Source organism: Strix aluco, chromosome 5 (genome assembly GCF_031877795.1).
Source record: "Strix aluco isolate bStrAlu1 chromosome 5, bStrAlu1.hap1, whole genome shotgun sequence".
In the NCBI taxonomy this organism is placed as follows: Eukaryota; Metazoa; Chordata; class Aves; order Strigiformes; family Strigidae; genus Strix; species Strix aluco.
In genome coordinates, this window is record NC_133935.1 from 81463249 (window position 1) to 81480689 (window position 17441).

Sequence of the window (17441 nt, forward strand, 5' to 3'; positions counted from 1 at the left end):
ATCATATATACACAAATTACTTTGCTCCTCTGCTCTTCCCTGGTCAGCTGCAGACCCCGCTGCAAGGGGAGCTACAAGGAGGGCAGTGCTGGACCCCATCTTGCCATGGAGCTCAATCATCCCAGGAGAGTTCAGGGAACTGCCCTGAGATTTCAGTGCCTTGGCGTGCTCCGTCCTCATCCTTGTGGCTAGCCATCTCTTCTCTGACCTCCTTCCAGCTGTCTCCCTCATCTGGTCTCACTACCTACACTGAGCCTGTAACTCCCCGCATCAAGCTCCCGGGCAATTTATGCTACACATAAGGGGAGACAAAGAGCCATCTCCTGCTCACATTGTATCTCTACAGCTCCATGCACTGCTGGGGTGCTGTAGAAACAATAGCAGAAATCAGAATATGAAACGCACATAACCAGCCCAGCCCAACCAAGCTGCTTTCAGGGGTTGCTGTGAGCTGCTCTGTCTATAAAGTCCAGCAAAGCTGTGCCATAACCCAGATCTCTTTGTACAGCGTGTGTTTTGCTGGTTGGTGTGCATCAGCTGTGTGTACGCTAAGCGGGAAGATCCCAAAAGCCAGCAGCCCTGCAACCCCCCTCCTCCCACCCAGCCGCAGTGTATAAATACACTTGCCCAGACCTTGTTTGTGCTGGAAGACAAGGCTCCCTGCAGACAATTTATTGCAGCCTTCTCAGGGTGGCCCCCTGCTCTGTTCACCAGGGGGAAGGTGTAATAAATTGCCTGCGGGGAGGCTTTCCTCCTCAGAGTCTCTTTAGAGATATGAGAAACTTCTGTCCAGTCAGAAGATTTACTTGTGTGAAAACTGACCTTTGCTTGAGGAAGGGAACTAATGGGGCTCTGCTACTTAGCACACAGCTCTGAGCTAAGCCATCCATTATACACACATCTTAATAGCAGTCTGGCTCTTCAGTCCCATAACATCATTTCTGTTTTCTGCTTAACTGGGAATGTATTTGTATAAGTGAGCTGTGTTTAGAGAAGGGGATAAGTTGTTTTTCTTTTCCATTCAGCCACCCAAGGGGGAAGAAAAAGCAGCCTTCTAAAAATTTGTTGTTTTGAGCCGCATTTTGAATGTGTTGATGCTGGCAGCATTGTCTTGTCTAATTTTGGGAAGCATTTAGACAGCATGATAGGTACTATGCAGAAATGATGGATGCTGTCAGTGTAGGATTTGTACCTAATTTGGATCAAGCAGCAGTACCTATGTCAATGCCTACACAGAGATTCTCTGACTGGGTCAAAGTCATGCAGACATTGTTTCCATTTTCATTGCAATCTGTGCATTTATACCTTACACCAGTGGGTGTGATTTGCTGTCATCAGTGAAGTAAGCAGAAAGGTCTGCTATGAGGAGTCCCATCGCCATGGCATTGAACAAAGGGGTAGAGCCAGTGAGTAAGTAAAGCCCATGTCAGCTTTCACAGCTGAATCAAACCTTCATGTGCTGCTGAGAACATGGTGGAATGGCTAGAGGGATTTCTATTCCTAAAATTGTTCAAGATCCTCAGATGAAAGACACTCTACAAATACTGAGGGATGGTGCTATGCAAGACAGTGTACCCCCAAACATGGTGGAGGAACGTGCCTGCGTTACCACCTTGGATCCTTCCCTTCTCTATGTTGATACTGGAGCACTCTGCGGTTTGCAAAGACCCCCAGCATGTACAGCTTGGAAAAGAGGAAGAGAGCTGGTCTCTATATATTCCAAAGCAGATCCCTTAGTATTTTGTACATGGAGAAGATGAGGCATAGGAATGAGCAAATATCCCCAAAACACATGGTTTTCTGGGACTTCTATGGGCCAACCTCTTACAAACACTGAGGAGAATGGATGGGTGGTAGGTAAAGGTGCAAACAGCTTCATAGTATAGTACAGCCACTGGGAAAGAGAGAGGAAACAGGCTCAGGTTAAACAATACCCACATCTTTATTCTTTTGTTAGCTGCATTTCTCTGTATTCCTGGACTCACGTTCACCTTCAGTTTTGTGGCTTCCTTGCAATGAGTTAAAAGTTGACACAGGTCTCTCCTGCTGCGTCCTTGTCCCCTGCATACCAAACCCAGGTGCTGGACTAACCGGCCCTGAGCACGGCACAAGCCCAGGGGACAGGACATGGGATCAGAATCAAAATGAATGCAGAAGGGGAGGTAAATGGAGCTTTTTAGCGCTGCTGATTTTCATTCCTGGCTGATTACTTAACAGGCCAACTATTTAGCATGACCATTGTCTGCTTTAAGTGTCAGCACATAAAAGTGTGCACCCATGACTATTAGCAAACAGGGCTGAACATAAAAGGAGCTCTGCAGCCTGAGCTGCTCAGAATACTCATTTAGCATGAGACACTGGACATAATGACATCTGCATTTAAGTCCATTATACCACTGCATGTGATTTTTCTTTTCCTGCTTAGCAAATGACTTCATATTTTTCAAATTATCCTCTGAGGTTTTGAATGACATGGTGAGGGATAATGAGCCAGACCCCAGGATGGGTGAGGCAGAAAAGGGGTCTTCTCCTTTATCCATTGCTTTGTAATCATGAAATAAGAGGCAGTCCATTGACAGAGCCACCGAGCTCTGCTGACAGCTCTGTCCTGCATCCTAACCAGGATGGAGTCAGCCAGCTGGGAAGGACACAGGAGACACCTCTGCCCATTTCAATCCTTTCTCTTGTGTCTGAGCGCATTTCCCACCCAGGGCAGGAGGAAACACCAGGGAAGGTGATTGCACATCCAAACCAAAATCCTTTTGCTTCATTCTGACTTCTTCCATGAAATCTGGTTTTACCCTTTATTTTCCTTTTTCATGGGAAAAATAACGCTTTCACCAGGGGACAGAAGAGCCACTTGGGACTGTTATTCTGGAATTTTTCCCCTTTCCTATTCTTAATAGGCCCAAGAAGGATGTTCTGCCTCCCTGCATGGAAGCAGTACCACAGGGCTGGAGGGAAGGTACCCCCCCTTGCCAATACTGAGTCCCCACCTCCTGCCCTTTGGAAAGGGCAGGAACTCACCCAACAATCACTGCCACAATGTTATCAGTTGTGGTCACCGTCACGGTCACCTTGACCAGCAGCAAATATCCTCAGTGCCATCCTTGGCCTCCCCATCACTGCCTGGTACCGCTCACCTCTGTTTTGACTGTACCAGCACACCAGAGCCACACGCATTGACATGCCCCTTGCCCAGCTGCCTCCTGTGCCCCTGTGGCCACCCCACCGCCTTCCTCTGAAAGCATCAAGACTTCTGAGGAGTGAGGCTTGATAGGAGAGTAACAAGAGAGTGCTTTGCTATGCCCTTGCCTGGTCTGGGCTCTCCAGAAGGCGGAGGGACCTTTTGTCCTAGTCAGGGCTCTAGTTTCAATAACAGTTTTTTCTGGTAGGAGCACTCCTCAAGAAGATGCTGTTTTTCAGAGAAACAAAGTGCTGAAACCTTTCTGAGGTCTTCCAAAGCCCTTTCAATGTTTTCTTTTAATTTTCTTGGAAGAAAACACCATGGCAGAAGAATGGGAGTGTTGGAGTGTTTCTTTTTGGTGAAAAAATGGTTTTGTTGTTGGATAAAAGCCCTTTGGACTAGCTGGTTCCCACCAGAGTCAAGCTTCACAAGAAGTAGGATGCTATCACTGCCCCAGGACAGATCTAAACCTGAAGTAGAGAAGACATCCATTTGATGGGTTCATGATCCCAAATATCATTGTGTTGAAGACCACAGTGAAATATGTTTACCACTCGGCAGGTTCTGCTTGGAAATAGACACATGGACTTGTGATCTCAAATGCTATGACAGTATATTTGCACAGTCAGGAACACGACTGCTCAGAGCCTGGTCCCTGCTGGGTGATAGATGGCCAAATTCAGGCTGATGGGATACGTCCAGGGCTGTGTGTTAGAAGCAATGCTAAATATTTATTTGACAGTTTCTTTTGGTGTGTGGAAATAGGGAGTGCTGCTCCTTTCAGCTCTCACTGTCCCCACAAGCACGCCCCCATCTCAGGTGCTTTTGGAGGCCGTTTCCCAGATAGTTCTGAGGTCTCCTATCCCTGCGGCAAGGACGAAGCGCTAGTGATCAAGCATCTTCCCAACACTGCTAAATTTGCCCATCTGCACACACACAACTTGCATATGAGGCTGGCAGCAGCAGCCAGGGATTCTCCATTGCCTGAACGACCATTAATCAAACTGGTGAGTCCAGGGCCCAGTCAGGCATTTCTCCCTGCTGCAAGTCGGAGGTGGGCCTGTGTGTAATGCAAGGGAGAAATTGCAGTAGTGCCAGTTTCCCATCACCCAAGGATCGGGAGTTTCCACAGCTGCTTCTCACAGGCACCACTGTATAAATGTCTGTGCTTGGCTGGTTACGATGGGAATTGCCATTCATCACGGTGTGAGGGGGCTTAAGCTGTCTCAGCAAGTTGTCAGTTAACCAACACTTACTATAGAGCAATATAATCCGTACGAAACATGTCCTTGCAGCTAAAAAGCCTCAAACATTTCAGATGCAGCAGCTTCTGAAGACTTCCAAGATACCTTCTGCAGTACTCATTATTATTTTCCTGCTGCTGAGAGGGAGCAGTCAAGATAGGCACTTTGTGTTCATTACCCAGCAAAATATTCACTGGTCTATTTAATTAATGCTTAGAAAATGTAGTTGATGAATTATAAGTTACTAGGGGTGGGGAGGGATGGGGAATACAGAAATAGATTAACATTGGCCGATCTTTTAAACTTTTTCAAAAATTATTTCTTCGATTTTTACACTCACAAAGTCTTGTGGGGTGTTCCCCCTTATTTTGGGCACCTCATTTCTCATAGCAATAGTTGCTGGCTATCAAGGAACCTCTTGTAGGAGTTGCTTGAGGCAGAGCTGTTCGTTGGCTGTATTGCAAGAGATGTAGGTAGTGGAGCAGAGGTGTGGGACACATTGTACTGCCAGTTTCTCTGTCCAGCCTCTCCATTATTTCCTGGATGTATCAGCTTCACACATGGAGGAATGCTGCTCCCAGGGGAGTCCTCAACAGAAATCTGAGAGTTGCCCCTTAAAACTGATGATCCTGAAACATGCTGTAAGAAAGGGCTTATAAACTGAACAGGCAAAACTGACAGAGAGGGGCAGAGGAGGGAGGAGTATTTTCTAAACACAGCAAAACCGCCCCAAGCAGCTAAATGATTTTCTGAAGGTCATGAAGGAAACCTGTGTCCAAGTCAGGAATTTAACCCAGATTTTTTGCTTGGTTCATTGCCTTAGCAGCTGGACGCTTCTTCCTGCCTCCTTCGTCACTGACATTGGTCATTGTAAAGTGCGGTTTCCTTCACCGTATTTGGAAAAGGTGGTAACAGGAGGAGGTCTGATTCACCATCAGTGCAAAAAACGTGTCTCTCCCTCCCCTTTCTGTTGTTGCAGCACTGGCTGTGAATTCAGGGGAGTCTGCTCCAGTTCGGGTTTTCTGAGCTTGCCACACAGAAAATCCCATAAGAGTTCTCTCTGAAAATCTGTTTTCTTTTAAGTAGCACCAATTTCCTGGTGCACATGTTTTGCATTTGTCTGGGTGCATGTGTGAGAGCCAGTAGCTCCCCAGCACACTCTCCACTCTGGAGATCACTTGAGAATTGGGTTTTCTTTGTGAAGATGAAGTATCATGTGCAAGCTCTGTGCTCTGAGACACTCAATTTTGTACAGAAAATGATCTCGGTGTGTGCCTATGTGGAAAAAACCTTGGGAAAGATCCTTGCAGCCTTAAGAAACGCAATATCGCCCTCTAGTGATGATGAGGATGGTGTCATTTGATCTGATGAAACAAAAAGCATTTTGGCTAACCTTCACACTGGGATTCAAAAATGGAATAAATGCTCCTGTTTTCTTCTGACCCTGGAAGTAAAGATCCTACCGTCACAACTTAGAGAGCACTGGTAGTGGTGATAAGCAGAGAAGGTTCTTCAAGAATCATAGAATGTGTAAAATTATCATTTTTCTCCATGAATTCAGCAGATGGAAAGCCAGCTGCACTCAGAGAGCAGATCTAGTAAGATGGTTCCTTTTTTAATGCGGCATCTTTTTTTTGCATTTCTGAAGCCATGTGTATTTTTATTTGCCAAAAAAAAAGAAAGAGAGGCAGTTTCAAGGACAGGAGGTGAAACCCAGTGGAAACCAGAAAACAAGTTAAGAAAAAGTTTAAATTTTGTGCTTCATGATCCTACATTCAAACGTTTTTTGTTTTTTTTATTTGGGCTTTTATTTCTGATTTGAACTCTTCCTGAGAGGGAGAAGGAGGGATAATAGCAGAAGGACTTCAGGAGAAGAAGAAGACCTCAAAATGTTTCTCTCACTCTAGTAAGCACATAGTTGGTTGTATCTGTCAGGAAATAAACTGTTTTGAAGTCTTCAGAAGACAGTTAGGAGCACTACAAAGCTTTGACCTTTACCCCTAAGCAGTTACATTTAAGGCCCTGCATTCTGCAAAGAGCTCAACATGGACAAGCCCTCCAGTGCTTGTGTGAAGCCCCAGGAGCCTCAGCAGGTCTCTCAGCCTCACTCCCATACAGGGAGCAAGGTTTCTCTGTAACTGGACCCCGCATCTCAACCCAGATTTCTAAGGTATCTCCTTTTTTTAAGTTCCTCATGCAGACAGCATTTCCCTGGCACCTTCCCTATTCTAATTGCCTCTGACAAGGCACGATAGTACTGGAATTTATGTAAGGAATATTGCTGCCACTGTACTGCAACTTAAAGATCACTATAAAACACGGTAGGCAGATAGATGTATTTTTTTTTCCTTACTTAAATCACGAAGTAAAAGCAAAATTCACCTTAATGATTTGCTGAACCTATCCAGGCTTTCCCTGGCATTACAGGAACACAAAACATACTTATATGTAACGATCAGTCATTAACTTTGACAGTATCCTCAGCTTTTTTTCCCCAAAAGGTCACAAGGCAGAATTAAGGGCTAGAGTCGGTTCAAGCCTGTGGCAAAACTCTCATGGAGTTCACTGCCAAAGGATCAAATCTTCAAAGCAGGCAGGACATGGAGTACAGAATAAATTCATACATATCATGGGCTTTCAACATAATTGCAAATATTTGGGGTATTCAGCCAATACAAGAGAGTGGGTTTTTCTGACACCGAGGGTTTGGACTGGTCAGCTTTCTACTGAGTTCTGAGAAGTCATTTCAGCTCAAAAAAAAAAAATTAGATCATTGGCATTCCCAGTCATCCCCAGCATCGCTACTCACAGTACTGGTAAATTGTGCAAGGTCCTTAACTACTGCTGGTTTCTTGCTCTGCGACTGTAGCTGCTACGTGCTAGCTGCTAAAATATGTAAAGAAACCTTAATAAAATTTGCCTTATGCAGAGCTGAGGGACAGGGAAGGAATCCAGAAGTGGATTTCCGTTGGTGAATATTTTACAAGATGCAGGTTAACAGCACGGAAATGGGCAAGTTAGGTAAAGGAGTGAAGAAAAAATGCCAAAATGTGATGGAGAATGAAGGGAAGTTTACAAGCAAACAGGAAAAACTACTATTTGAAGTTCAAAAACAAAACAAAGGATTGTTTAGAAACTAAATCATTTACTTGATGATCCAGTTCCTTTGGTATGGCTGGGGTGATAGTGACTGATCGTGTCCTGGAGCATGCACAAGCCTCTTTCACCACCCCAGTCTGCCAGAAACAAAGAAACTTCATTTTTAGTACACTCATCGTGACTCCATTGACCACATTTTTCAGGTAATGAGTGCATTTTTATGTTTTGCCCTAGTTCCCCCTTGTGTCTCACCTCTCTTGCTTTCCCTTTCAGGTTCTACATTGAAAGCATCTCCTATCTAAAGGACAATGCCACCATTGAGCTGTTTTTCTTGAACGCCAAGTCCTGCATCTACAAGGTAAGGACTTGGGGAGCTCTGGGTGGCACTGGGGTGGGCTGAGACACCTGGGTCTGCATTCTCTGCCCCAAAATTTACATTAGATACACCCCGACTTCAAGATACGACCTCCTCCTCCCACCCTCCCTCACTCCTCTGTCTCTAACCACGCCGGCGCTTGGCAGCAGCTTCCCTGTTGGAGAGAGGTTCTGAGGTAAAACACCCCTGCAGGTAACTCTTGTGGTTGGCAGGAGGGAATCTGCAGCTGCTAAAATGATAAACTGTCTTGTATTTAGAAGGAAATGTCTGGTTTTGTGTTAAAAAAACGCTGAGGGAGGCCGGCTCTGGGCTGAGGGGGTGTCGTTAGGGGTTCCCGCCCGAAGAGGGCGGCAGTGGCCGCGCGGGCCGCGGTGCGGGCGCCATCTTCTGGGTTAGGCGGCGGGGGCGGGAGCGAGTGTGGGGGGTGAGTCTGTGAGAGGGGAAGTGCTTGTGTTTGTGGGACTGTCGGTGTGTGTGAGAGAATCTGTGAGAAAGTGTGAGTGAGTGCATGAGGTGGTGTGAGTGCGAGCGTGGGGGTGGGCATGGGGGGCTGAGTGTGTGAGGGGTGTGTGACTGCATGCATGTGGGACTGGAAGAGTTTGTGCGTCTGTGAGCGTAAGTGTGTTAGGGATGCGTATGACTACGTGTGTGTGACTGTGATGGAGTTGGTGGGACTGGGGGAGTGAGTTTGTGGGTGTATGTGCGTGTGGGGGCAGGAAGGGTGCCTGTGGGGATATACTGAAGATCACTTTGTACAGGAACAGGTCATGCACTGAGAAATGTGTTTTGTACCAGAGATAGACCTGTCTGGTAGGCTACTGAAAACCCCAGCCTGCTGTCACCGGCACTGTAACTCAGAGCTGTCCCTTGCAAGGCACTCTGTGTGCCAGAGATAAGGGTGCCCTGGCACAAACTCCACTTCCCTGCCGGAGTGCCCATGCCAGAGCTGCGAAGCTGATCCCTCCAATGCTGCAAGACAACCGTACAAGTGAAAAGGCAGGGCCCACAAAATGAAGCAGGCCCAGAAAATGAAGCAGGCCCAGAACCCACCAAGGTGGAGACTGGCTGCATGTGGACTCAGCCAGGCAGGCTGGATAGATGGCTCTATGTGTGGGACTGGGGGAGGTTTTTCAGCAGCTGGGATTCCCTGGGAGGATCCCTTCTACCTCCCTCTCTGCTGGCAGAGGCCATGCCTGGTGACTCACCTCCATCTGCCAGGGAGGAAGTGGTAGGAAAAGACAGCTGTAGTCAGGGAGTGATTGTACCACCATGCCACAACCCTCTGCAGGTTTGTGACCTGCTAAGCCAATTAGCTTACACCGAATCTGGAGCCTTGCTTCCTGACATCTGCATGTCCTAAAATGCAGGGACTAACTTTGCATCTCCTAAGATGCAGGGTAGAAGCCAGAAAATGCCTTTTTTCCAGTGTTCAGGAAAGAGGCAGGGCTGCTGAGCTGAGCTGTGCAGAGCTTTGCTCTCTGGCAAGGCTGCAATTAGATGTGCTTAGTCAGCCCTCTCCAGCAACAAGCTCTGTGAGCATCACATTTTCGTTCCTGGGGAAAGTTCCTTTTTGAAGTACTGCCAGGAAAAGCTTACACTGTTGTTCTTTTTGGGGAGAAAGCTTAATAAGAAGAAGAGAAAAAGAAAAAAAGTGCCTACAGATCTAGGTTGGCCTATTTTCGTCTGACCTTTCCTGAAACCATTACTTTGCACATATTCGAGCTGACTGCCATCTCTATCCAAAAACAGCCTTGCTGGATTCCCAGTCTCCCATGCGGGTCCTTCCCCATTTGACTTCCAGCCACAGTAAGCCATGCTGTGCTATTAAACAAGGCGCTGAATTTGAAAGTTGGGTGCAAAGTCTCTGCTAAGACACAGGGCGAGCACCCAGCCAGCATGCCTTTTAATTACTCGAGCGTGTCTGAAAAAGGGCAACGAAGCTGGTGAAGGGTCTGGAGCACATGTCATACGAGGAGCGGCTGAGGGAACTGGGGTTGTTTAGTCTAGAGAAGAGGAGGCTGAGGGGAGACCTCATCGCCCTCTACAACTACCTGAAAGGAGGTTGCAGAGAGCTGGGGATGAGTCTCTTTAACGAAGTAACAAGCGATAGGACAAGAGGGAATGGCCTCAAGTTGCACCAGGGAAGGTTTAGACTGGATATTAGGAAATATTTCTTTACAGAACGGATTGTTAGGCCCAGGGCAGTGGTGGAGTCCCCATCCCTGGAGGTGTTTAAGAGTCGGGTTGATATAGTGCTGAGGGATATTGAGAGTTGAGAACTGTCAGTGTTAGGTTAATGGTTGGACTAGATGATCTTCAAGGTCTTTTCCAACCGAGATGATTCTGTGATTCTGAGGATCCCTCGAGGTGTAGAAAGGAGGAGTCAGTGTCTAAGCACAGCCAGTGCTTATCATCCCTGCAGCTAGTGGGTGGTGTTGCATTCTCCCAAACCTTGAAAGCTTCCTGGTTGCACCAAAAGTTTCCTTGTTGGACTTCCCGTGGATACCTTCACCCCAGGCTCCCTCACAGCCCAGAAAGACCATCCTGTGTTTGATATAAGTGTAGTTCGTAACACTATGCTAGCACTGCAGACCTTCCCCCGTTGATTCTCCAGACACACACCCTCAAATGTCCCCATGCACAGGGCTGCTCAAGTTGGGAAAGAATAAAACTGAGGCCTGTTTAGCTTGGGGCTGCTGGTCCACTGGGTCACCAGCTGGCTCTGCGTTAGGTGCTGTACCCCTCTGGCTGTGCCCACCTCTCCTCCTCGCCCACCTTGCTGTATAATGAGACAATCATGGACACACACCCCCAAACCCTCACACAGGACCAGCAAGCCACTGTTGCCCAGAAAGGCCAAGCCACCAAACAAGACAGGGCTTGGCGTCAGGCACTGTCCCTCGATCAGACTCTTTAATTACTACCATGTTCTGGCATGGGTTTTGGCCTGTGCCAACTAGCCCTGTCCCAGGCATTGCTCGGGCACTATTCAGGGATGAGCACCTGTTCCCAAAGGCAGAACAGCTGAGGTAACCCCCTCTGGGACTGGGGGAGGGAGGAAGAGTGTATAGTCATGAGCTATACTGTGCCTCGTACCCTTAGGGCCAGAGAACGCGCTCGGGCCCACTTTACCTACTAGCACAGACTTGCCATAGCATCGACATGTGGTTGCAGAGTCTGGTTTGTCCATGCGATGCCTGGTGCTTCAAGATGGGAGGAAGACCAGGCACTGGTTCTACTCCGCATCGCCCCTTTCTGTAGGATATGTCTGACTGCCCCAGCCTGGCCCAGCCTGCAGCTGAATCTACATCTTGCACCAGCCGCTTCCCTTGGCATAAGCACATCGTTAGTGCAGGTGCCTGCGTGAATCAGGCAGTTTAGCTGAACAGGGGAAGGTGTGTTTATCGCCTGTAGCAGAGCTGGTCTTCACTCCCCAAGGAGTTGTTATGAAGGAGGTGAAGGAAATGCTTATTTTAAAAAGCTGGCACTGGTGAAAGCCAAGGACACCTGGATCTTATCCTCTGTTTTGTTCCCTTTGTTTTTGATTTTGCCAGAGACAAGCCAACGCAGCGATTGTGGCTTGTAAATGAGGTGTGGCCATGACTTGGCTGGAGCATGGATCACAGCAGTGATCTATATTTAGATCACTCGTTTCTTGCCAGATGAAATAAAATATTAAAAACAGCAGCTTAAATAAATACAACAGAAAAGCCACCACGGGAGTGAGCTTAACAGTGACCCAGTTTACAGGGCCACATATGTAGGAGACAACAGAGGAGTTCTAGTTGCAGAATAGAGGCCTAAACAGTATCTCAGTAAAAGCCCACTATCTTCCCAAAATCAGGGACCAGAGTATCGGGGAGAGCACGCTTGGCCACAGGATTAAAGCTCGTGCCTCCCATCCCAAGCATCTTTGATGCTGGGTCTGCATCCCACACATGCAGACGGAGCAGTGCTGGCACCACTTGGTTCTGTTACTGCTGTGTCAGGCACAGCAGAAGGACGCAAGAGGATCTCATGGGACCATCAGTGTCCTTCATGTGACCATAAGATTTGCTGTCACAGCTCATTCTCAAAGCACCCCCAGCCCCAGTGCTCATGGGGGTGAAGGGGCCAAAGCCAGAGCTCCTGTCCTGCAAGAGGGAATATGTCTCTTTTTCCTGTGAGTTTACCCTGGGCAAGGGACAGAGGAGTTCTGCGGGGGCTCTGACACAACCTCAGTGAAGACAAATTTTCTCATTTCTTTGCTTCTGTGAGCCAAGGACAAGGCTGTGCTCCCCTGAAGCACGGGTGACGTTTGGGGGAGAAAAAATTTATTTCCCAGACTACCTTTCACTAAATCACACAAGAAAATAAAAATTACCCTGATCTTCCCCCTTCCACCTGCCTTCTCCTCCCTACTCACAAGGAATCCCTTCATGTCACATCCAGTTATGCTTCATTTACCAAGCCATTACACTGAATGTTTGGCTTTCTCCACATCTGAGTGGGCAGGTTCTCCCTCACTTTGGTCTCCAGGATCACAGGGAATGCTTTGAAGCCTAGCCAGGGGAGAAAACTGGCACTGCACGCTTCACCGTGCAGGAGGAGATGCACATCCTTACAGGGGCTCAGACTCACCTCTTTTTCTTTCTTGTTTTCTTCACCTTTCAAGGAACTCATTGAGGTTGACAGTGAAGTGGTGTTTGAACTGGCTGCATACATCTTGCAGGTAAGCACCCATCTTCTCTCACTTCGTGCTTCCTCATGTTGCATTACGTCTTTTGATTTGTCAAATCCAAAATGGCTGTATGGAAGTGTAGGGGTTTCCCCAGTTGCAGGAGAAAGATGTCTTTACACAGTTTTCATCATTCATACCAGTGCAAAATAGGTACAGAAGGCTCTCAAACCAGACCTCTTCATGCATGGAGCAGATTCCACTGCCCAACAATTTGCATACATAAATGTGTATCATGTTTGTGCTGACACAGATATCCAAGACCCTGGGGAATGACGTAAATCCAGAGAAAATCTAGGTGATGAATGTGGTTTCCTAGGTGAAGTCCATACGCAGTGGGTTCTCCTCCAGTGACTTTATATGCATTCATTTTGGCAATAGAGCTTGGCCCTCTGATGATCTCCATGAGCTTCTACATATGCAACTGTCTGTATTCCTCAATGTGGTCAGAACGGCTTAAAGACTTTCAAAAAAACTTTTCCAGAAAAAAAAAAAATTGTCTTTGAAAGTCCTGCTCTTTGGGAAGAGGGAAGGGGTCAGAGAGTTTGGTAAATCTCTGGTTCCCAAAGAGGAATCTTTTCAGGGTAGTGGAGGTGTTTTTTGTGAAAAATCTCTTTTTAGGAGCATGACTGTGGGAGCAGGTCAGAGCTAATTGTCAGATGATCCTTGTTCCCCTTTCATACAATGTAGCTTTAATTTTTTTTCCCATCAACCATGAAGCTATGAGGAGCCATGTGAACAGACAAGCCATCTCATCAGACCGCACTAATAAATAACAATGCATTGCACTTCTATGGCACTTTCCATGTTAAAGAAGCAATTAATGCATAGGGATTTGAATCTTCATTAAAATCATTTTATGTAACAAAAATGGAGCCAGAGAGTCAGGATGGGGGACTCAATTAAAGGCACATTATAGAAATCGCATATTGGCAGTTGGGGGAATACACATCAAACAACAGGCTCATTGTGAGAAGCAGCAGTAGGGTTATGAATCTATTGTCTGCTCATCCTAACGAATAACTTGAGCACTTAGTAATTGTACAGCCAGATCCAGATCTGCCACTGTAACCCTTGTTGCTGTGATTGTTTCTTGTCACAAACACAGGATGTTACGCATATTCCTGTAGTAGTTTGATGTGTAACTTAATGAAAACAGTCAAAACAAACCACACCTCTGCTGTCTGTAACCAGAAATTACTACAACCCATGTTTGTGACAGGATCCAAGCAAAACAAGAGGGATCTTTTGTTCTACTTCTCACTGCAGCATTTAGGTCAAAGAACTGAAGTATGAAGAATATGCCCTACAAAATTGTTTTTAAAATTCAGTATGCTCATCCCTGTGCAGGCCAGGGCATATCCTTTGGGTTTTGCTCTGTGTCAAACCATAATCATGATATGCTCGAGGACTCCGTCCTATGAACCAGAGGAGAGCTTGTCTGCCCTTCAGTTCACTCCGAGGGAAATAGGAAGATGATAGAAAAGGACTGTCAGAACTCAAGTGATTTAGTCTGCAGCCTTATTTCAAATTGTTGTGTTACCAGAACAAATTGAAGTACCACCAAAGCTCTGAACTTTACCCCAGCCTCAGGACTGAAACACCACTGGACGTGGGCTGACAGGTTTTGCGGGTGGATGAATGGATGTAAAGACAAAAGACCTGAATGCAAAACTCGGTCCTCTTGGCAGTGGAAACTCCCTCACTGCATAAATTACATTCTTGCACTGTGCTTTCTGTGTAGCTGATGGCAAATGAGGTGATTTAGCATGCATCAAACGAAATGCATATTGCCTATGGAAAATGCAAAATGCGGATTACATCTATTGAGGAGGGGACTCATGAGATTTTGAGGGTTTGCCAGATATGCAGTAAGACTCAGGTACTAATCTAACTACTGGAGTTGAACATTACCCGGCCCTTCAGCATCAGGCTGAGATGGTAATAAATAGAAATACCTAGATATTTAAGTATGGGAGCTAAATACTCCCCCAAACACCCAGCAAGGAGTTAGAGAAACCTGTGTCTTGCATCCCCTTGAAGGCTGACAGCGAGCTAGCTTTCTGAAAGTCTAGTTACTAGAAAATAACCAGAATACTTGTAGAAAGTGTCAGGGGAGTTGCAGTCTCAGAGGCAGCAGTCACTGAGAGATCTTCTAGTAATGTAGCATCCACATTGGCCCAAAAAATTACTTATTTGCTAGCATTATTCCTGTAGCTTCTTGGGTATCCACTAGGAGAATGAGGAATCCTCTGGCCCTGTATTAGGCAAACCTTTTGTTTGGTAATCTGCCCAGCTCACTGCACGTATTCTGGTACTTGACATTAGATACTGGTTCCAAAGAATACATGAGGAATCAATTATAACAGGAAATTGCTGCTAAATGAATTTTGCAAATGGAACAGCCATTTTCTTAATTTTTTTTTCTATTTTTAATGATATATTTTTAATTTTTCTTCCCCATTTTACAGGAGGCAAAGGGAGATTTTTCAAGGTAGGTGAACTTAAAAGTTTTTGCCATTGTGTGCTGTGAGAATGAATCTGGTAAAATCACTGTGTGAGTGATGCGACTCAGTAGTTGCTGTGTAGCAACAGGAATGCATTGCTAACACAGACATCGTGTTTCTTAAAATCATTTCTTCACAAAACACAGCCTTTGACCAGAGCATGCCTTGCAAACAGCATTGTTTGTGACTGTGTTGTTGACAAATCTCTTTATATGCCCATGAAGTTCAGGAAATAGACTAGTCTTTGGAAGGAAATTACTAAGGAAATGACTCTACAGTCACTGTTATATCACAGATCCAGCCAGAGGCAACATTAAAATTCCATCACTAATTGATATTTCAGCTTGAATTTGGACAGAGTTCTCAAAATCACAATTTAAATAATTGGTTTTGTTGAACTTCTGCTATCCCTTGAGCCAAATCGTCAGATTTGCTGTAAGACATTCAAAGAGGTGACCATGCTTTGTGTTTCAGAAGACTGTTAACAAAATGCCCAAGAATTTTCATTTTAGTTGACAGTATCTGTCAGTTACACATCAGTAGCAACCGAACGTCAGATAGCTGTTCGATGCCTCACGGGAGAAACATGGAAGTTCCTCACCTGAAGTTCAGGAGAACTAAAAATTTCACATACTCTATGTATTACTTTTGCTGACCTGAACGTGAGTTCAGCTGGAGGATGACAATATCCATTGAAATTAGTTTCAGAGAAGAAAACAAGGTGTGAATGGGCAGTGAGGTTGAATTGCCAGATGAGCCTAAAGAGGTGTTTTAATTTTGTCAGCACTGAGATACACTGAGAGAAGACTGTAATGATACTCTGTGCACCCATAGGAGGCTGTGAATAACAGGTAGATTCTGCCTTCTGGTGGACTGGAACTTATAGCCAGCTAAAACTGAGACAAATCAGTGAAAATGAGCAATGCATTGCAAATATTGCCTGCCCATCATGGAATTGGAGATGACATAAGGTAACTCTTGCTAAAAGGAAGTTTAAGATCTGCCTTATCATTTCTCAAAACCCTAATCAACTTGCAAAATCCTGTCATGCATCTGACCACAGAAACACAAGCCCAGTCTTGCTTCATTTTTCAGTTCCATCCGATTTGGAATAACTCAGATATCAGTAATGTTTATTTAGGGGGTACTGGAGTGCCCGCAACTCTTTTACTTTTCAGTCTGGTATTCAATGCACTGCCAAGTGCTTAGCCCAGAAGAACTGGACCAAGCAGAGTTTTGCCGTTCCAGCCTGTGATAAACCACATCTTCCACTGGTTTTGCTATGAACAACAGTAATGTTTCTCAGAATATTTTGGACATGATGAAAAGACACCCAGAAAGTGTACATTCAGTCTATGAAACACAGAATAGAATGGGATCAGATGGCTCAGGGTAATAGGACTGAAAACATTTTATCTGCAAGTATCTGTTTCCAGATCAGAAGTGGAAATAGCCGGTGGAAAGCATCCATCTGCTAAAACCTGTTTGATGTCCCTTGTAAAAGGAATGGTTGAGTTTATCCCAGTGCATTTCTCTAGGCCACAGAGAAATGAGAAGTCTTGTCTGAGAACACAGAAGATACCTCAACACATGGTCTTAACTGCTTCCTCCACACTGGTGTGGCAGTCATCACCATCTGCATTAAAACAGTTAGCTCTTAGTCCTTTTCACCTGTGGATCACAATGGTTTGAAGTGGAAGGGGAAATCCTTACATCCAAGTCAGGCAGACAAGTGGTGTCGTAATAACAACTTCCTGACACTGCCAGGGATCTTAATTTGTAAATGTGCTTTGGTGGCAAAGCAATTGGCCATATTAGTGGAGTTTAAAGCCTATTCTTGGAGGAAGGTAGAAGAATGCTATCCTGACCCTCCATGGTCTAGGAGAAGACTTAGCATCTCCAGGGATGTCTGTCCAGCAGCTCCCCTCTAATGTGCACTGACATGGGTTTAGGTTCTGGGTGAGATCCAGGTGCTACTGGAGTCAACATGAGGTCATTGTGGTCAAGATTTTGCCTGCTGAGATTTGTGGTTATTCGTATCAGCAGTGTAAAATCTGGGAGGCAAATCAAGCCTGGGGCCAGCCAGAGGAACTGCAGATGGAGACAAATGTTCTGACTTCTCTTAGAGCTGAAGTTAACTTCAGTGTTTGAAGTTAGTTGATGTTGAAATGCTGTTTAAAATAGAAGTGGCTACTCTTTGAAACAGAGAAGCTCTGCAGTTGTGGATGTCTTGCTGCTGAGATTTAAAGATGATATGTTGTGCATGGCAGCATACATTGTGTGAAGGCTGAACTCTTGAACTCCTGCTTTG

The 17441-nt window shown here is 45.8% G+C and overlaps 1 protein-coding gene across 5 annotated transcripts in view; it reads left to right on the forward strand.

The window, feature by feature from the left end:
* FRMD4A (FERM domain containing 4A) overlaps positions 1-17441 on the forward strand; it is a 287750-nt gene that overhangs the window by 198695 nt on the left and 71614 nt on the right. For all 5 annotated transcript variants that reach the window (XM_074827964.1, XM_074827963.1, XM_074827962.1 and 2 more), the window contains exons 5-7: positions 7804-7888; positions 12561-12617; positions 15095-15117. In XM_074827964.1, coding sequence (XP_074684065.1) covers positions 7804-7888; positions 12561-12617; positions 15095-15117 — 165 coding nt within the window. The remainder of the gene's footprint in view (positions 1-7803; positions 7889-12560; positions 12618-15094; positions 15118-17441) is intronic.